General features: G+C 24.1%; 7 protein-coding genes across 7 annotated transcripts; 3 read left to right on the top strand and 4 right to left on the bottom strand.

Moving 5' to 3' along the window:
- Nucleotides 1–467: 467 nt before the first annotated feature.
- On the top strand, nucleotides 468–2,379 carry PCHAS_0717900 (ribosomal protein L4, mitochondrial, putative; the record flags this gene model as incomplete). Its single annotated transcript, XM_016797687.1, has 2 exons — nucleotides 468–2,124; nucleotides 2,237–2,379. 2 exons carry the CDS (start codon nucleotides 468–470, stop codon nucleotides 2,377–2,379), a joined length of 1,800 nt encoding a protein of 599 aa, XP_016653616.1.
- A 417-nt stretch (nucleotides 2,380–2,796) lies between these two features.
- On the bottom strand, nucleotides 2,797–3,588 carry PCHAS_0717800 (mediator of RNA polymerase II transcription subunit 7, putative; the record flags this gene model as incomplete). Its single annotated transcript, XM_728577.2, has 1 exon — nucleotides 2,797–3,588. One exon carries the CDS (start codon nucleotides 3,586–3,588, stop codon nucleotides 2,797–2,799), a length of 792 nt encoding a protein of 263 aa, XP_733670.2.
- Nucleotides 3,589–4,019: 431 nt separating this feature from the next.
- On the bottom strand, nucleotides 4,020–5,195 carry PCHAS_0717750 (quinone oxidoreductase, putative; the record flags this gene model as incomplete). The annotated part of the gene is made up of 1 exon (XM_740491.2): nucleotides 4,020–5,195. One exon carries the CDS (start codon nucleotides 5,193–5,195, stop codon nucleotides 4,020–4,022), a length of 1,176 nt encoding a protein of 391 aa, XP_745584.2.
- A 609-nt stretch (nucleotides 5,196–5,804) lies between these two features.
- On the top strand, nucleotides 5,805–9,918 carry PCHAS_0717700 (phosphorylated CTD interacting factor 1 WW domain-containing protein, putative; the record flags this gene model as incomplete). Its single annotated transcript, XM_016797686.1, has 3 exons — nucleotides 5,805–9,095; nucleotides 9,199–9,602; nucleotides 9,771–9,918. The coding sequence occupies 3 exons, from the start codon at nucleotides 5,805–5,807 to the stop codon at nucleotides 9,916–9,918; spliced, it is 3,843 nt and encodes a 1,280-aa protein (XP_016653615.1).
- A 366-nt stretch (nucleotides 9,919–10,284) lies between these two features.
- PCHAS_0717600 (small nuclear ribonucleoprotein G, putative) lies at nucleotides 10,285–10,714 on the bottom strand (the record flags this gene model as incomplete). Its single annotated transcript, XM_016797685.1, has 2 exons — nucleotides 10,285–10,466; nucleotides 10,645–10,714. 2 exons carry the CDS (start codon nucleotides 10,712–10,714, stop codon nucleotides 10,285–10,287), a joined length of 252 nt encoding a protein of 83 aa, XP_016653614.1.
- Nucleotides 10,715–12,267: 1,553 nt separating this feature from the next.
- On the top strand, nucleotides 12,268–14,483 carry PCHAS_0717500 (conserved Plasmodium protein, unknown function; the record flags this gene model as incomplete). The annotated part of the gene is made up of 7 exons (XM_016797684.1): nucleotides 12,268–12,336; nucleotides 12,461–12,908; nucleotides 13,108–13,251; nucleotides 13,338–13,811; nucleotides 13,921–14,092; nucleotides 14,234–14,309; nucleotides 14,391–14,483. 7 exons carry the CDS (start codon nucleotides 12,268–12,270, stop codon nucleotides 14,481–14,483), a joined length of 1,476 nt encoding a protein of 491 aa, XP_016653613.1.
- Nucleotides 14,484–14,555: 72 nt separating this feature from the next.
- On the bottom strand, nucleotides 14,556–15,622 carry PCHAS_0717400 (dynein light chain 1, putative; the record flags this gene model as incomplete). The annotated part of the gene is made up of 6 exons (XM_734809.1): nucleotides 14,556–14,603; nucleotides 14,697–14,759; nucleotides 14,866–14,931; nucleotides 15,027–15,226; nucleotides 15,317–15,469; nucleotides 15,559–15,622. 6 exons carry the CDS (start codon nucleotides 15,620–15,622, stop codon nucleotides 14,556–14,558), a joined length of 594 nt encoding a protein of 197 aa, XP_739902.1.
- Nucleotides 15,623–16,652: the final 1,030 nt, after the last annotated feature.

Below are 16,652 nucleotides of genomic sequence, written 5' to 3'. Positions count from 1 at the left end.
TTAAAAAAAAAAAATTGTATTAAGAATTTAAAATGTTATATTATGTATATAATTTCATTATTAAAATTTAAAAGAAAAGAATATATATTTTTTTTAGAGAAGCATATAGTGTGGTGTCGGGTTTCTTTAATTACCATTATTTTTTTATTTAGGTAAAAGAGATTAAATATAAAGCGACCGTATTTACAAAAGTGTATAAATAAACAAGTTAAATATTTTATAAATATACATAATAAAAGTAAAAAATAAAAAATAAAAAAAGTAGAATGGAGTAATATTATTGTTACCTTTTAATAATATATAAATATTTGTGAGTTGCTATATATGCTTGTTGTTTATTTTGCATTATTTATAATTTTAAGCATGTGGTATTATATCCAATTATTATGAAATGACATAATTGTGTGTTTATTTTTTTTATAAAAAAGGACAGCAGTAATTAAAATACCCCAAGAAAAACTACAATAATGTTTTTAAAAGTTAGCAAAGTGTGTTTTAAGGGGAATTTTATAAACACTTTAAATTTTTGTTCATCAAAATTTGTTCAAAAACGTAGAATAAGAACATTTAACTTGAAAAATAAATTAAATGAATTGTACACACAAAATGAAAATGGCACAAGTTTTGAAAAAAAAAATATGACTGGGTCAGGTGATTTGTTGGAAAAAATAAAAAAAACGGATTTAAAATTATTGAAGAAATTACAGCATGAAGAGGAAGGAAGTAACATTAATTGGTCCAACGTAAATACGTTAAAAAATGAAACATGTAATAATGATAATGTTGGAAAATATGATGGCAATACTGAAAAAATGAAGCATACTAGCGATTTAAAAAGTGAGGATTTTTTTAATATGAATAATGATAATAATTCTGAACAGGACAGGGAAAATTCAACTTCAGAAAAATATGGATTTATTTTTGAAAGGCCAAAACATTTTGCAAGTATTAATGATGACCCAATTATAAGAAGACCAGGATGTATTATAGATATAAAAACATTAATAAGAAATAATTGGACATTCCCAGCTGTTGGTTTTAATAGTAAATTAGAAATTCCAATATATAAATTTGAAAGTGATGAAAATGATAATAATATAAAATTTATAACAATACCAAATGATATATTTGGTGTCCCAATAAGATCAGATATATTACATAAATGTTATTATTTTTATAGAACAGCTTTAGCTGGCTATACGGAAAGAATGCAATTATATAAATGGGAATGGCCAGGGAGTACAAAAAAATATCGAAGCCAAAAAAAAAGTGGCAAAGCTAGAATGAATTGGAGAAAAACATGTGGTCGATATTTGGGAGTTAAAAATCATCCAATTAGACCATTTGATCAAAGAACAAAAATAAATAGAAAACTTTTATGGAAAGGAATGAAAATACTTTTATCTGCAAAATTTGCACAAGATCAAATAAAAGTTGTTGATAATTTTTTAATTAAATCCCATAAAACAAAATATACTGTAAAATATTTGAGAAATATTTTAGGAAACAAATGCAATAGTGCATTATTAGTGCATGAAGGTAAAACGGATGTTAATGATAATTTTTTATGGGCATGTGCAAATATAGCTAGTATTAAAAGAGAAAACGTAGAAGGTGTTAATATATATAATTTGTTAAAATATAGATATGTTGTTTTTACATATAAAGCTTTAAAAAATCTTATTTATGAACTAAAAGTATATCCATATAAAATGAAATGGCTACCTACATATGCTACCCCTGATAATAAACCTGCACCTATACCTGAAAGGGTAAAGAATTGGAATATTTTATGGTTAGAAAAAAAAAAAAGAAATGATTTTTCACGTTTTGATAAAGAAGCATTAAAAAAAAGAATAAATGAATGGAAATGGTCTAGTGATATAAAAGGACCATTAAAAGTTAAAAAACATGATCCATATAAAAATTTTATTTTAACAAAATTTGAGTGTAATGATCCAATACCAGAGAGCATAAAATATGAATACTTATTTAATGTAGATGATGAATTTGACAATATAAATGATTATGAGGATAACCTAAATATGATCGATGAAATATTAAATGATGAGGATTGTTTCGAAAATATTTCTGATCTCTCTTTGGCTTTGTCCCCATCCACTGGTGTGTACATATATATATGATATATTCATATAGTTTAATTTTATTTGCCCCTTATTTATTACTATTATTTTTTGCACCTATTTATACACCCCTATTTTATATTATTTTTCAGGTAATGAGGAAAAAATTGATGAAGAAGGCGAGGATGATGAGGAAGTAGACCCAAGTGACTCCGATGAGGAAAACAATACCAAACACAACGATAAAAGTTATGGAAACATAAGCGATATTAATTTTGATAATATAAAAGATTAAATTTCTACAAAACGGTAATTCGTATGACGATTAAATGAGGGTGAAAAAAACTCAAAAAGTAAAATAAAAAAATTTATGAATAAACAGTTTGACTACAAAATATTAGCAGCACAAAGTTTTTTTCGAATTGCCACAACTTTTTAATAATGAATATATTAAAACAAAAAAAATAAGCAAAATTAATTAATGGATAGAAAAATCGTTTTATAATGAAATATATTTTTTTTGTCTTGCCCGTAGTTTGCTACATAAAAATACAACTATATGTGCATACCACACATATGTATATACATGTGAGGGAATATAACAAATTACTAGCTAAAATCGTATTAAAAAAAAAAATAATTACGGATAGCTAGTTTTTTTCAATTAATTGGCTAGCTCTGTTCATATATTTTTTTTTAAAATATGATTTAGCTATTCCTCTTCATTTTCGTTTTCCATATGTGTGTGTGCGTTATTCTTTCTTTTTAGTACATTTCTTTCATTTTTAATCATGTTATTTTTTGAAAAATTGGTTTGAACAAAATCTATGTAATTATAAACATTGAACAAACTGATTTTCATTTTATCAATAGCTATTTGTCTTCTTTTAATTTGTATTTTTAAAATATTTATGATATTATTAATAGTTTGGTGATATCTTAAATTAGCTAATATATGAAATAAGTTGGTATGTATTTTTATCAATTGCTTTATTAGGGTTTTATCATTTTTTCTGGTATTTACAATATCATCAAATAGACTAAAAAAACAATCTTTATACATTTTATATAATCGAATAAATTCTTCTTTATAATTTTTTTTATTATCATATAAAATATCATCAGCTTCTAATTCTTCGACCTTTCGATCAGTATCATAATTTATTCCAAAAATGTTATAATTATCTTTTAATGGGATAGGTGGGGGTCTCCCAAACAAAAACTTACACTTGGCTTTTTCATCTTCATGATTTATTTTTTCCAATGTGGCTGTAGCTTCTTTTTCATCTATATTATTCTTATCAGTTTTATCAATTCCTACTTTTATATTATCATTAATATTATAAATATCATATGTTTCTCTAACTATATTTATAAAACTATTTTGTGTATTGTTTATATTATTATTGTGTTTTTCTAGAATACTATCTACTTCCGTATCTGCTTCTTCATATTCGTGGAAGTAGTATGGAGGTGGAGGGTATCCCGAAACAAAATTTTCCATTTTATACAGTTTTTCGTAATAAAAAAACAGCACGGAAAATGTATAGAGAAAGAAATAGTAATGATAAAATTACGGAGGTTTATACAGCCTATATGTTTATGTGGGATGGTGGGTGAAACTAGCCATTCCAATAATTTTAATAGATCACGTTAAAAAACAAAAAAAAAAATATTGAAATTATACTAATGACTATTTAATAATAGTATATATTTTAAGCGTGCAAATTGTATGTTATAAGTTTATTAGTATTTTGCTACAAATTCGAAATGAAGCACTAGGATGTAAAAATGTATAATATTCCACATGCATCAAAATAAGTAAATGCGCAATAAAAATTGAAAAAAAAAACGAAAAAAAACGAGGGAAAAATTACATTATATTACATATTTTTGCCGGCTTTTGGCATAAATAATAAATCTAATATAATAATATCAAAATTTACAAACAACTTTTCCAATATTGAGGTTATTCTTAATAATAGTGTGGGCCTCTTCAATTTGCTCTATTGGCAATGCTTTATGAATGCAAAATTTTAGGGTGTTGTTATAAATTAATGGTAATATATGATGTTGAAAGGAGTGTATTAATTCTTCTTTATAATTATCTGATCTATCATAAAGTGTTGATGTTAATAAAAGAATTCTTTTTGTCAATAGATGTGCTAAATTAAAATTGGTTACTTTTGGTCCACCTAATAGACCATATAAAATCCAGACTGTATCGTTAGTACATATTTTTAAATTATTTTCAAATATTTTCCCACCTCCTACACAATCAAAAATTAAATTAACATTTTTTGAAATATTTAAAATAGTTTCAACAAAATTCTCATCTGTATGAAAGGCATAATCAGTAGCTCCATATTCCATAGCAATTTTTGCTTTTGTTTCATTTGATGTAATTGCAATAATTTTATTAATGTTTATAATATTTCTTTTTTTTTCATAATTTAATAGTTGTAATAAATTAATTCCAACACTACTTAATGCCCCATAAACAAGAACGTTTACTTCATTTTTCCCAAAATAGTTGCCATAAAATTGGTTATTAAATCGTTTATAATAATAATAATCATTTTCTTGAACTGGTGTATATTTAGTAACTGTATTATTTGTTTCCTCTTCCCTATTTAGTGTGTCAATATTTTCTGTATTCCCTCCAATTTGATCATTATTATTTATTAATGGAAATCTAGCGGTATAATAAATTAATTTATATGCTGTTAAAAAACTTTCAGGTATACTCGCCGCTTCAACCATAGATATTTTATTGGGATCGATTTTCATTGTGTGTTTTGAACTAGCTAAAACATATTCATTATATCCATTATATTTTAATAATGAACAAACAATATCATTTTTTTTAAATTTATTACTATTAGACTCTTCAACAATACCACTAATTTCCAATCCTAAAGATTTTCCCATTGGAAATTTGGGATATTTATTTTCTTTTATTAATAAATCTATTCTATTAATTCCTACTGACAATACTTTTAATAATAAATCAGTTCCTTGATTTTGTATGTTACATTTTTCTAAAGTTGGTTTTGTTAAACTCTCGCTAAAGATCAGTTCATTTATTCCTTTGAGAATTACTCCCCTCATTGTGAATATGCTATCGCTATATCGTGACAAAAATGGAAAAAAATTATGGCACAAAATTATGGCACAAAATTATGACACAAAATTATGATTGATTCCTTATTTTATTTGTGCAGTGTGATATTATTCTATTTTCTTTTATTATTCAAAACTTATTGCTGTTACTGGTTTGTTTCGGCAGTGAAATTTTTTTTTTTTAAATATGCATACTGGCATAAAATTACTAACTAATTAATCATATTAAAAAATATTAGCTAGCTAGCCATATATTTGCATACCAAGTGATGTTGTAATTTGATACACTTTGTTGGGATGATTTCATCCGATTTTGTTTTCCCCTTTTTAATGAGATGAAAAAAAAAGAGCAATATCCACTAATACAAGGGATAATAATTGTATTACCATGCGAAAAACATTATATACTCTAGAAAAAGTAAAAAAGTGGGAAAAAAGAATGATCATTTTCAGTAAAATTTATATGAACAGAGTCATATTATATAATAAAATTATTGCATGTTAAGGTAATAACACACACATTTATAATGATAAACATTTGGATCATATATAAGAAAAGCATACTAAATAATGGAGAGAAAAAGAAAAGGTGGCAAAATGGAAAACCTATGTGGCCTCATTAATGTACATAAAGAGTATGATTTACAGAAAAAAATAATCGAATTTAGAAAGGCGTTCATAAATATATACAACATTAAAACATTTTATGGTATGATGTTAAAATTAAAAAATAGCTACCCCAGACATAAAAATAAAAAAATTGATAAACTTTGGATAGAATATAAAAAAGAGCATTTTACTAAACAATATAAAGATGACATTATTTTTTACGAATTAAATAAAAACTTATATTTTTTGCAAAAAGAAATTATAAATAGATATTTATTTAATTTTAATATTTACAATTCTAATTATATTATTCAGGATGACGATGCTTATTTGTATTTTTTGTTCTACCGATTTTGTCGTATGTGTACAAAACATTGGGAGAAAAAGACCGTGATTAAAAATGAGAAGAAGAAAGGGGATCGAAAAAAAAACATATGTAAAGGGAACGATTTTTTAAACAACTTCTGGATAGATCAATTTCTTAAATTTATAATTAAAATAGATCCAAATTATTATAAAAAAAATATTTATTTTCAGTCTATAAAACACGATTTAAAAAAATATATAAGTAATGAAAAATGCTTGATGAAAACTCCATATAAGAACCAAAGAATGGAAAGATCACATGAATACTATTTTGTGTGTGTACCAAATTATAGTAAACAAAATCGTAATATTTTTAATTATAAAAATGGAAGGCTATACTACTATAAGGTTAACAATCACCCACCTAATAATATGTTTATAAACATGGTAATAAGTAAACAGCTTAATAGTGATCATAAAAAAAAAACTTTAATTATAGACATAGAGAACACAAAAAGATTAATTCAAAAATATATTTATAACGATTTATATTTTAATGTTATACATTCTATTTACCATAGTTTGGTTAATAAAAATATAGAGTTGATAACTGATTATGTGTATAAAGAAATATTATTAGACACCGAAAATTTAAAAAATGAGAAGGAAAAATATGATTGGTCGAAAGCTAGCTATTTATTGATACTTGATAAGTTAAAAAAGTATGAACATGTTCAGAAAAAAAATAGTCATAATTTATATAATGAAAATAGAATGGATATATTTTTAGTAGCATTTAAAGCTCTTTTTATTCCATTTTTTACCTATGAAAAATGTGGGAATAATAAAATAAAGTCTAACGATATAGTTTTATTCAATTATATAAAATCCATATTAAGAGAAAACATAGAAAATATGTTTTATTTAACCATAGTAAATGTGAACAAAATTTATGAGCACATGACATTTAAATATTTATTTTATTTGTTCTTCTTATATTTCATTATGCTAGATATATGCCCATATTTTTGTATTTCAAACATATTTCATGATAAATTAGGGGATGATGAAAAACAGATTTATAAATATTTTTTAATAAAATACGAGAAAAAAAACGAGAAAAACATCGTTATAGAAAAAAACCTTTATAGCGACTCACCAAATAATGATCGCAATGAAACAGTAGATGAACCAACTTATATTATATGTTTTTTTTGCTCCTATGGTTTACTAAAAAAGGATAAAAATATAGATCTACAAATGAAAAAAAAAATGCTTGTTCTTTTAGTAATGAACATTGTGCAGGTGCACTATACACAAACCGCCAATGAAATAAGAATGATGAAAGAAATGGATTTGTTGAATTTGAAAAAGAAACAATTTTCTTTTCTTTGTTCTTATTTTGATATATTTATTAATAATTTATTTTTTTCCGAAGAATGTAACTTTTCATTTGCTAAGTTGGGTAATGTGAAAACATGTTATGCACATCCCAAAACACACAGTTGTTATTTTATAAAAAATAGAAATAAAATAAAAAATAATTTCAAACAAAATTTAAAAAAAATGAATACAAAATGTGTATATTTATCTAATTTGAATAAAGCAATAAATATGAAAGACGAGAAAATAACAAATAACTGCACCGAGGAAATAAAAATGGATAGTGCAATATGTACATGTTCATATGAAAATAATTTATATGAGTTTGTGAATGAAAAGATAAAAATATTTTTGGAGAATTTCAAAACTTTTTTATTTTATTTTTTAGACAAATTATATAGAACAAGTATTATGCATATAAATTTGTACACCTATTTATTTATGATACGTTTTTCACTTTTTTTGTCACGCAAAAATCGTGAGGATAAAAAAGGTTTACAAAATACAAGAGAAGAGAAAATATGCAAGTATCGTCGACAAATATCAAATATAGGGAAAAGAGAAAAATATAGGGAACGTACTAAAAATTTAAATACATTTTATAAAAAAATATATTTACACACATATTACAAATTATTAAATATCATATACAATGATGGAGAAAAAAAAATAATTTTAAAAAAATTAAAAAATTTCAAGACAAAAATTATTAAGCTACTTTTTTATTTAAAGAGAAATATATTTACATATAATAGATTAAATCTTCAAATATTATTTAAATTGCAAAATATAATAAATGTGCATAAGCATAATCATATGAGAAAAAACATAATAAATAATATTGATGTTGTAAGAAAAGAGAGTTGTCATATTATATATAACAAGACCAAATTATTTGGTGCTTTATATTCTTTTTTTTTTAAAAGAGGAATAAATATTAGCTTTGAAAATAGAAAAAATAAAATAGACAGAGAATGTTGGCTTAATTTAATAGCCAATCGAAATATAACAAATAATAGAAATGATTATATTTTAGAAAAATATATAAACATAATGTATAAAAATGTAAAAATATTATTTCCAAATATTTATATACACATTAATAATAACGATTTTGATATGCAAGCAAAAAAATATTTTATATTTTTGAGTTTGAAAAATAAAGATAAGGATAATAACTCATGGAAAGAAAATATATATTACGAATTTAATGGAAAAAAATATACCGTTTTCGAAAATATGTATAGTTTAAAAAAAACATATAAAATAAAATATATTAACCTGTGCATATTATTTCACAGATATTGTTTTTTTTTTTATAATTATAACCCCTTAATTTTTTCATACTTGTTCAACCATATATATTGTATGTGCATAGAATGTTTGAAAAAATATTTAATTGTAGAGAATGGCTGTATAAAAAAAGATATAAACACAGAGAAAAATGATCATGATTGTTTTTATAAGCAGAATGGAATTTTAATTAAAAACAGAAACAATATGCTTGTACAAAATTTCTACTATTTGACATTATTCTTGTTAATGAGGTATCACACCTTGCTAGGAAGTACGAAGCATTCTGGATTGCAGGTAATTCACAGGTTTTTGTTCGGTCTATCATATTATCTGTACATACGTACGCATATAGACACCATATATATACATATACCTATGCTATATTTTTTTTTACTAGAGTTGCATCCCAAAGAGAGTAATGACCTTATTGTATAAGAAATTGAAAGTAGAGAGGGAATGTTTTTCATCCCCATTTAATGCAATTTTACAAAAATATTGCTCTTTTTTTCCTGATATAGATACTTTTTTTGGAAGTACAGGAAACTTTTTTAATTTTAATTTTCAAAATGGAGTTTATGAAGTTAATCCACCATTTGACATATTCCTAATTAATAAATTAATCGTATATATTTTATACAATTTGAAAAAGGAAGAATATGAACTAACTTTTTTTTTAATTATTCCATTGATCAATGATAAAAATTATTTCTACGAATTATTATTATCTTCTCCTTATTTGTCGAGTTTCTTTTTACTAAAACGTGATTTGTACACATTTTCGACAAGTTTGTTTGAGACTAGGTAAAAGAAAAAGAAATTAAAAAAAGTTCGCTCTCAAAAAAAAATATATTAACGTTCATGTTGTTGTTGTAAAAATTATGACTTGTTCATAATTTTTTTGATTATGATGAGGGTATTTCATTTATTTGTGTGCACTTTGTTTATTTTGTTTATTATTTTTTATTTTAGGGAAGAAGAATATATTTCGAATTGTGATTGTTTTGTGTTCATTTTGCAAAACGCAAAAGCGAAGATTAAAACAGTGATTGATCAAAATACCATGTTAAAAATAAAAAAAGCATGGGAAAATATTCATCATGTTAAACAAAAAAATTAATTAAATTAAATTAGCATAGCTATGTGAATAATATGATAAAAGTTTTTAAAATTTTATGTAAAGCTTGTTGTTTGAAAATTTGTCTTGACGTTTTAGGGGCATAACTGTTGCATGATTTGGTTACCATTACGCATGTGCATGTATGTAGGTATGCATGACTTATGAATGGGATGTGTCCTTTATTTTTTTGTAATATTTATATTTTTCATTTGTTTAATTAACTATATAGTCAGTATTATTTAAACAATTTTTTTAAATATGCAAAGGGCATATAAATAACACAAAAATTAACAAGTTAAATATATATATGCATTTTATGAATGCTCAGTAAGAAAATATTAAAAAAAATCTGAATTGAGAATAAAATTATTTAATATTAACTTTATCTAAACATTCCCAATAGGATATACTATTTCCTCGTATAACAACAATGCCAATTTCAATATTTTCGTCTTTTTTAATTTCCACTGTATTATCCAATACTAAGTTCATAAAGGTATCATATCCTCTCAAAACACCAACTATCAGTCTATTTCCATTTAAGTAAACTGCAAAAAAGTAAAAAAGGAGGTAAAGATAAATGATTATACATATGTATATGTAGCGAAAATTGGAGTATATTTAACTCCTATTTTGGCTAGCTACTTTTAAACATTTATGGGCAAACAACAATATACCCATATTTGTGTAACTAATGTATGTATGGATGTAATATTTATCTTTTACTTTGTAATCGTTTTTCCATAAACTTTCTAAAATCCGAAGCTGGTCCTGCTTTCCCCACTGTTAGTGCCATACTTGTTTTCTTTATAAATATTTATCAATATTTTTTTTGTTTAAATTTGTATAAAATATCAATGTTACTTAAAAATATTACATATTATTATATGCTGAAAATGCTGTATATATATATATTATATACAATATATGATTTATAACAATTTTGTAGTTAACTATTTAATAAAATGAAAAATTTTCCTAATTATTTTTCTCCATCACTTTTGGCATTTCTTTTGAGAAATCAGAAAAAAAAAAAATAAATCATAATATATAGATAAAGAAAAATATAACTACTTATAGAAATATTTATAAATATTTCAAATATTTTTTTTTTCATATGCGTGGCTATAAATATATATTTTCCCTTCGCTACCAAATTTGAAATTTTTTTTTTTATTACAAAGAAGCTTAAACAGGGTAAGGGGGAATACACAAGGGAAAAATAAAAAATGTTTTATCATATGTTATACCATATAAAGTTCAGTATTATTATTTTATTTTTTTCTTAAAATTTATTTCTTATCCTGTTTTTGTACTTAACCAAAATAATAGTTTAAAAAAATTGAGAATGAGGTTTTGAAAAATGGTTAGTATATATAATATGGCATATCAACATGTGTAAACATTTTGTTTTATACAATTTTTTCTTTTATTTTTCAAATGGTTAGCATATATATCCATGTAATGGATGTACATATGTTTCCCCTTACTATCTCACTACCTTATATTTGTAATACTATACCGATTGTTTATTCAAACTTTAAACATAAGTTGTATAAACGGAAAACAAAATTGATAGGCTATAGGAGAGAAGGCAAAATACTAAAGCGTATAGTACATGTTTTATAAATTAGAATTGGTAATTTTTTAGAAAACATGTAAATTGTTATTAAAATGGTGTACTATGTTTAGTAATGAAAATAAAAAGATTAAGGTCCCATATATAGACAAAAGTTTATTCTCAATTTTTTAAATTATATTAACAACATATGGAAGAATGTACATATGTGTGTGTATACAATTTTTTATAGTAGGATGTTGTATATGGCCAAACGCGCTTGAATTGCGAGCATAGTTATAGTTACTTTTCTCTTTGTATTATTTGAAAGAGCATACATTTTCTCTATATTTATAAAATAAAATATGCATATGATAAATTAAAAAAATATATTATTTGTAGCATTTAATAAAATAAAATATTCACAAGTTTAAAGTTTATTAAAAAAATGTTTATAAAGTTATGCAAATATGGACATATATAAGTATGTTTTACGAGGTATTTTTTTTAGTGCTAAAATTTTCATAAGCTTCTCTTCCTTTTTCGATTTAAATATATTAAGCAAATTAAAACGAAATAAATTATATAAACAAATTATATAACATTAATTGGACTTAATTAAAATTGATTTACACATTTTATAAAAAGCTGATATTCCAAAATGGACATAATAATATATAGCTATATGTCTATATTTATTTAGCTATTTTTTTTTTTTTTTTTTTTTTTTTTTTTTTTAATTTTACATGTAAGACTTATTTAAAATAAAAACATTTTTAAAAGTTTAAATCATGAGTTATTTATTGGATGATAAAAAATTAATATTAAAAGATTTGATATCGAAAAATGAGGCCATAAAGGTACTATATTTTATATGCCAAATTAGTGAATAGGTAGTAGTTTTGCTGAAAAGGAGAGAGTAATAGCTAGCATATATATATTTACACAAAATACATTGGCTGTTTTTTATTTGGCTATTTTCAGAGGGAGACCAAACATATTGAACTTGAAAATGAAGCCTTTTTGTGTCTAATTGAAAAATATGAAGAAAAAAAAAAAATATTAAAAGTTATAGAATATATACATTATGTTTGTACAACGTTATATAAAGATGAAGAAGATTTTAATTGCATAAATAATGATGGAAACTTTTTGAATAATCTCGAAAAGTTAGTAAATGATTCTATATTAAAGCCTAAAGAGATTTGTAAAAATGTACTGGTAAGTAATAATGATATTGCATTGAATGGTTGCGCAGTTTTAAAGACTAGCGAAAATTGTGAAAAAAAAAAAAGCCAAGCAAAAAATCAGACAAAAAACCAAATGAAAAACCCAGTATATGATGTAAATATTAATGAAATAGTTGACACAAAAAGGGAGGCAAATAATAAACAGGTCGCCAATGCGGAGAGTGTTGACATCGTTGAGAATGGTAACAGCGTTGACAGTGTGGAGAATACGGACGAGGTGAAAGGTTAAGAAATTAGTTCATATATGCAACATTTATGCGAAAATAGTTTTGAAAATTTAAGTGTGCATAATTTTTTAGTCCTTTATCACTTTTTTCTCTTTTTTCAATTCCAATAAAGTTGTGAATATTTCGGAGCAAGACAAAGACGAAGAAATGGCAGAAGAAGTGGCAGAAGACGAAATGGAAGAAAACAGAAATGCATGTTTAAACAAAGAGAAAAATATTTGCTTGCACTGGAATGAAGAAAGTTCGACTGATAATTTTTTTCAGACTGAGGAGGCACATATCCCCCAAAAAATGGCTAGTAAGTGAAAAAAACGCGAGAAAAACGTACGACATGAAAAATATTCGTCGAGTCATGATGTCTTATTGTTTTGGTGTGTATCGTAGCTAAGGAACTAAACTTGATGGGAAAGCAACAACTTATATTCAACGAGATTGAAAAAATAAAAAATGAAATAAAAGAATTAACCCTATATTTTGAGAATGCGAAAATTATTGTAAATTCAGTGATATGTCAAAGTAAAATATTTTTATTTGATATTAATGATGAAATAAAAAATTATCAAATAATGAAAGAAAATATAAAAAAAAATAAATTTCTAATGAAAAAATCTAATACAATAAATGAGTTTTATAATAATATAATGAATAAACAAAAAAAAAAAATTGAAGAATCTCAAAAAACAAATAATACATTAATTAATTTGTATAAAAAAAAATATACAGATATTAAATATATTTTATCAAATAATAAAGATATAAATACTGTCGATTTTTTATATCTACATGTATTAATTAGAAATAAAAAACTAAATTATGATCATCTTATGCGAACTCATGAAAGTGATTATGCTCATCTCAGTAAGAAAACAAATTTTCTACAAATCTGTGTGTCTATTCTATTTTATTTTTTTCCAATATTTTTTTCCAATATTTTTTTCCAATATTTTTTAATTAATTTTATTTATAGGAAAACTGATAAGTGATATTAACACAATAGATAATGAAATATCCGAAAGTGAAAAAAAGGAAAAAGAAATTTTATCAAATTTAGAAAAAAATAATGTTACATTGAATGAGATGGACTCATTAATTATTAACCTTACAAATCAAATTAACAAAACCAACGAAAGTTCAAACAAGTAAGGGGCAGACAAAACAAATCATCAGTTTCAATCCCCATGGTTTATATATTATTCTTTTGTTTGCATGATTATGTCATTATACATGTCTACCCATTTTTGATGGCATTATTTCGTTTTATTTTAAATTGTATTTGTTAGGATAAATAATTACGAGCATATAGACACTGCTGGAAAGTTTTCAGTCATTGAATTCATAAATTTAAACAAAGAAATTGTAATATCTATTTTTTGTTTATCTCTTTGTACATGTACATATGTAACACATGCATGCTTGTATATGTTTCTACCTTTTTAGTTATCCGTGGAAAAAAAGATAAAATGTTATGAAAGGAAGATTGAAAATATAAAGAATGTGCAGTTAAATTACAAAGGAAAAGACACTTTATAAAACACAATCAACGAAAATATATCTATAAAAAAGTATGCATATAATTCTTAATTGTAAAAATTTTATCATTCTTTAAATAACTTCAATTGTGAGAGCATCGTTTCTCTGCTTTTCTGTTATCTGCAAAGGTTAAACATGCAAACCCGTTATGACCCCATGTTTTACTCGATTATTTTTTCATTTTTCATTTTTTCATTTTTTGCTACGACTTACCGTTTCATTGTCCACCACTTTCAGTTGAGGCAACTTTTTCAAAATGACCAGCTTCATGTATTCCTGTAAAGGATAAGCATAAAAAAGTTGAAAAAAATTGAAAAAAGTTGAAAAAAAATTGAAAAAAGTTGAAAAAAAAGTTGAAAAAAATTGATAAGGGATGACGGACGTTGGTTCGGCCTTCATATATGGGGTTTCCTTTAAGTCCTAGTTCGATTAATTCGGGTAACGTGTTCTGAAAAGTGAGAAAGGGAATGGTTGTTTGGTAAACCAGATAAAATAGGAGTCATTGAAAAATATAAAATAATATATATTTACAACTTAACGCACCAGTTTGTCAATCTCCTCGAGACATTTTATTTTGTTATGAAATAAATAAAGGACTTGTAAATTTTTTAAAGATTGTAAATTATCTAATTTATCAATATTATTATATGATATCCATAACTGTTTTAATGTGGCACTTATGTCTTCTAAAAACTGAAGTTTTTTAATGCAATTTCTTCCGATTGATAAAATTTCTATATTTTCTATTTTGAAAGGAAAACAGGTTTATATGTATGTGTGCATGATTATGTATGTTTTGAATTTTTTTTCATTTTTCGATGCTTGTAGCTTACTTAAGCCAGGCATGGGAACAAACTTTTCGATCCTATTGGTGGACAAAGATAAACGTTTACATTTCTCCAGAGTGTTTATACTTTGATCTAGCTTTTGAATCAATGGGATGTTACAAATAAAACTTACATTTTCTTCTTCACTTATTTTTTTTCCTAATGTGTAGAAACAAAAATAATTCCATTTATTTATTTTACTGTCACAGTGTTATATATATTCAATTTTTTTCGATTATTTGTTGTACCTGTTTTTTGTTCCCAAGTTTTGATGCAATGAGAGATGGTAACCTCCTTAACTACTCTATGCATTGGGGTCTATATTTTTTTTTTTTTTTTTTTTTTTTTTTTTAATTTTTTTAAATAGCGTACGTAGATTGTATACTTATTAGTTCCGAAGATGCTCGAAGGGGTAGGGATAAATAGAATTATGTGAAAAGAAAGATGTCGACGTTTTTATCTCACGCTTTGTGAATATACAAAGTTAATTATTCCTATATAAAGGATATACATATGCGTCTTTTATAAGTTCGTACTATTACATGGCGAGTAGTTAAAATTTTTTTTTTTTTTCGAACCCTTTTCAATGGGAATAAACTATTTAGATAATTATTTTGCCTGTTTAGCAGATATATATATGATAAAAAGTTCAAAGAAATTTATTTCTTCTTCTTCTTCTTCTTATAATTATTATTTCATTTTTATGTATGACCTACATGCGAATATATAGACAAGAGAAAAAAATAATTTTACCAAACCCTATTGCACCAATAATTTTATTTTTTTTTAGTTATCATTATTTATTATTTTATAAATAAATTGTAAATAAAATAATATAAAAGTTTTATAAACATGATTGAGAAAAAGAAATGATAATGAATTTCTGTATGCCCATATATATATAGGTATATAGGTATATATATATATATATACATTTGTAAAATAGTAGACATAAAAGCATGAGGAAGGATAAAGATGTACAGCTTGACTATGCCTAAATTAGTATGGCCACCTTTCTTTTATGCTTGATAATTTAACTTATTTTCTTTTTTTGATAGACACCATGCACACGTTTAACATTGGTATAACATATAGAGAGTGATAAAGAAAATGTAAATAAGTTTGGATATGAAATGATAATACTAGCAATGGCATACATGTGTTTGTATATGTTTTTTTTTTTGACAATAGTCTACAATTTTGATGGTATATAAATAGTAGGAGGTTTAATTTGTTGGAATGCAAAAAAGTAAAGGTGTACTTATTTTGTATTTTTTACATGACTTTGTGACATTAAATAAGTTCAGGCTACCCAATATTTATCGAATTTGTATGACCATAC

This window comes from Plasmodium chabaudi (genome assembly GCF_900002335.3).
Source record: "Plasmodium chabaudi chabaudi strain AS genome assembly, chromosome: 7".
Classification (NCBI taxonomy): domain Eukaryota; phylum Apicomplexa; class Aconoidasida; order Haemosporida; family Plasmodiidae; genus Plasmodium; species Plasmodium chabaudi.
Note: the sequence above shows the minus strand (reverse complement) of the source record. Positions and strands in the feature narration are given on the sequence as shown.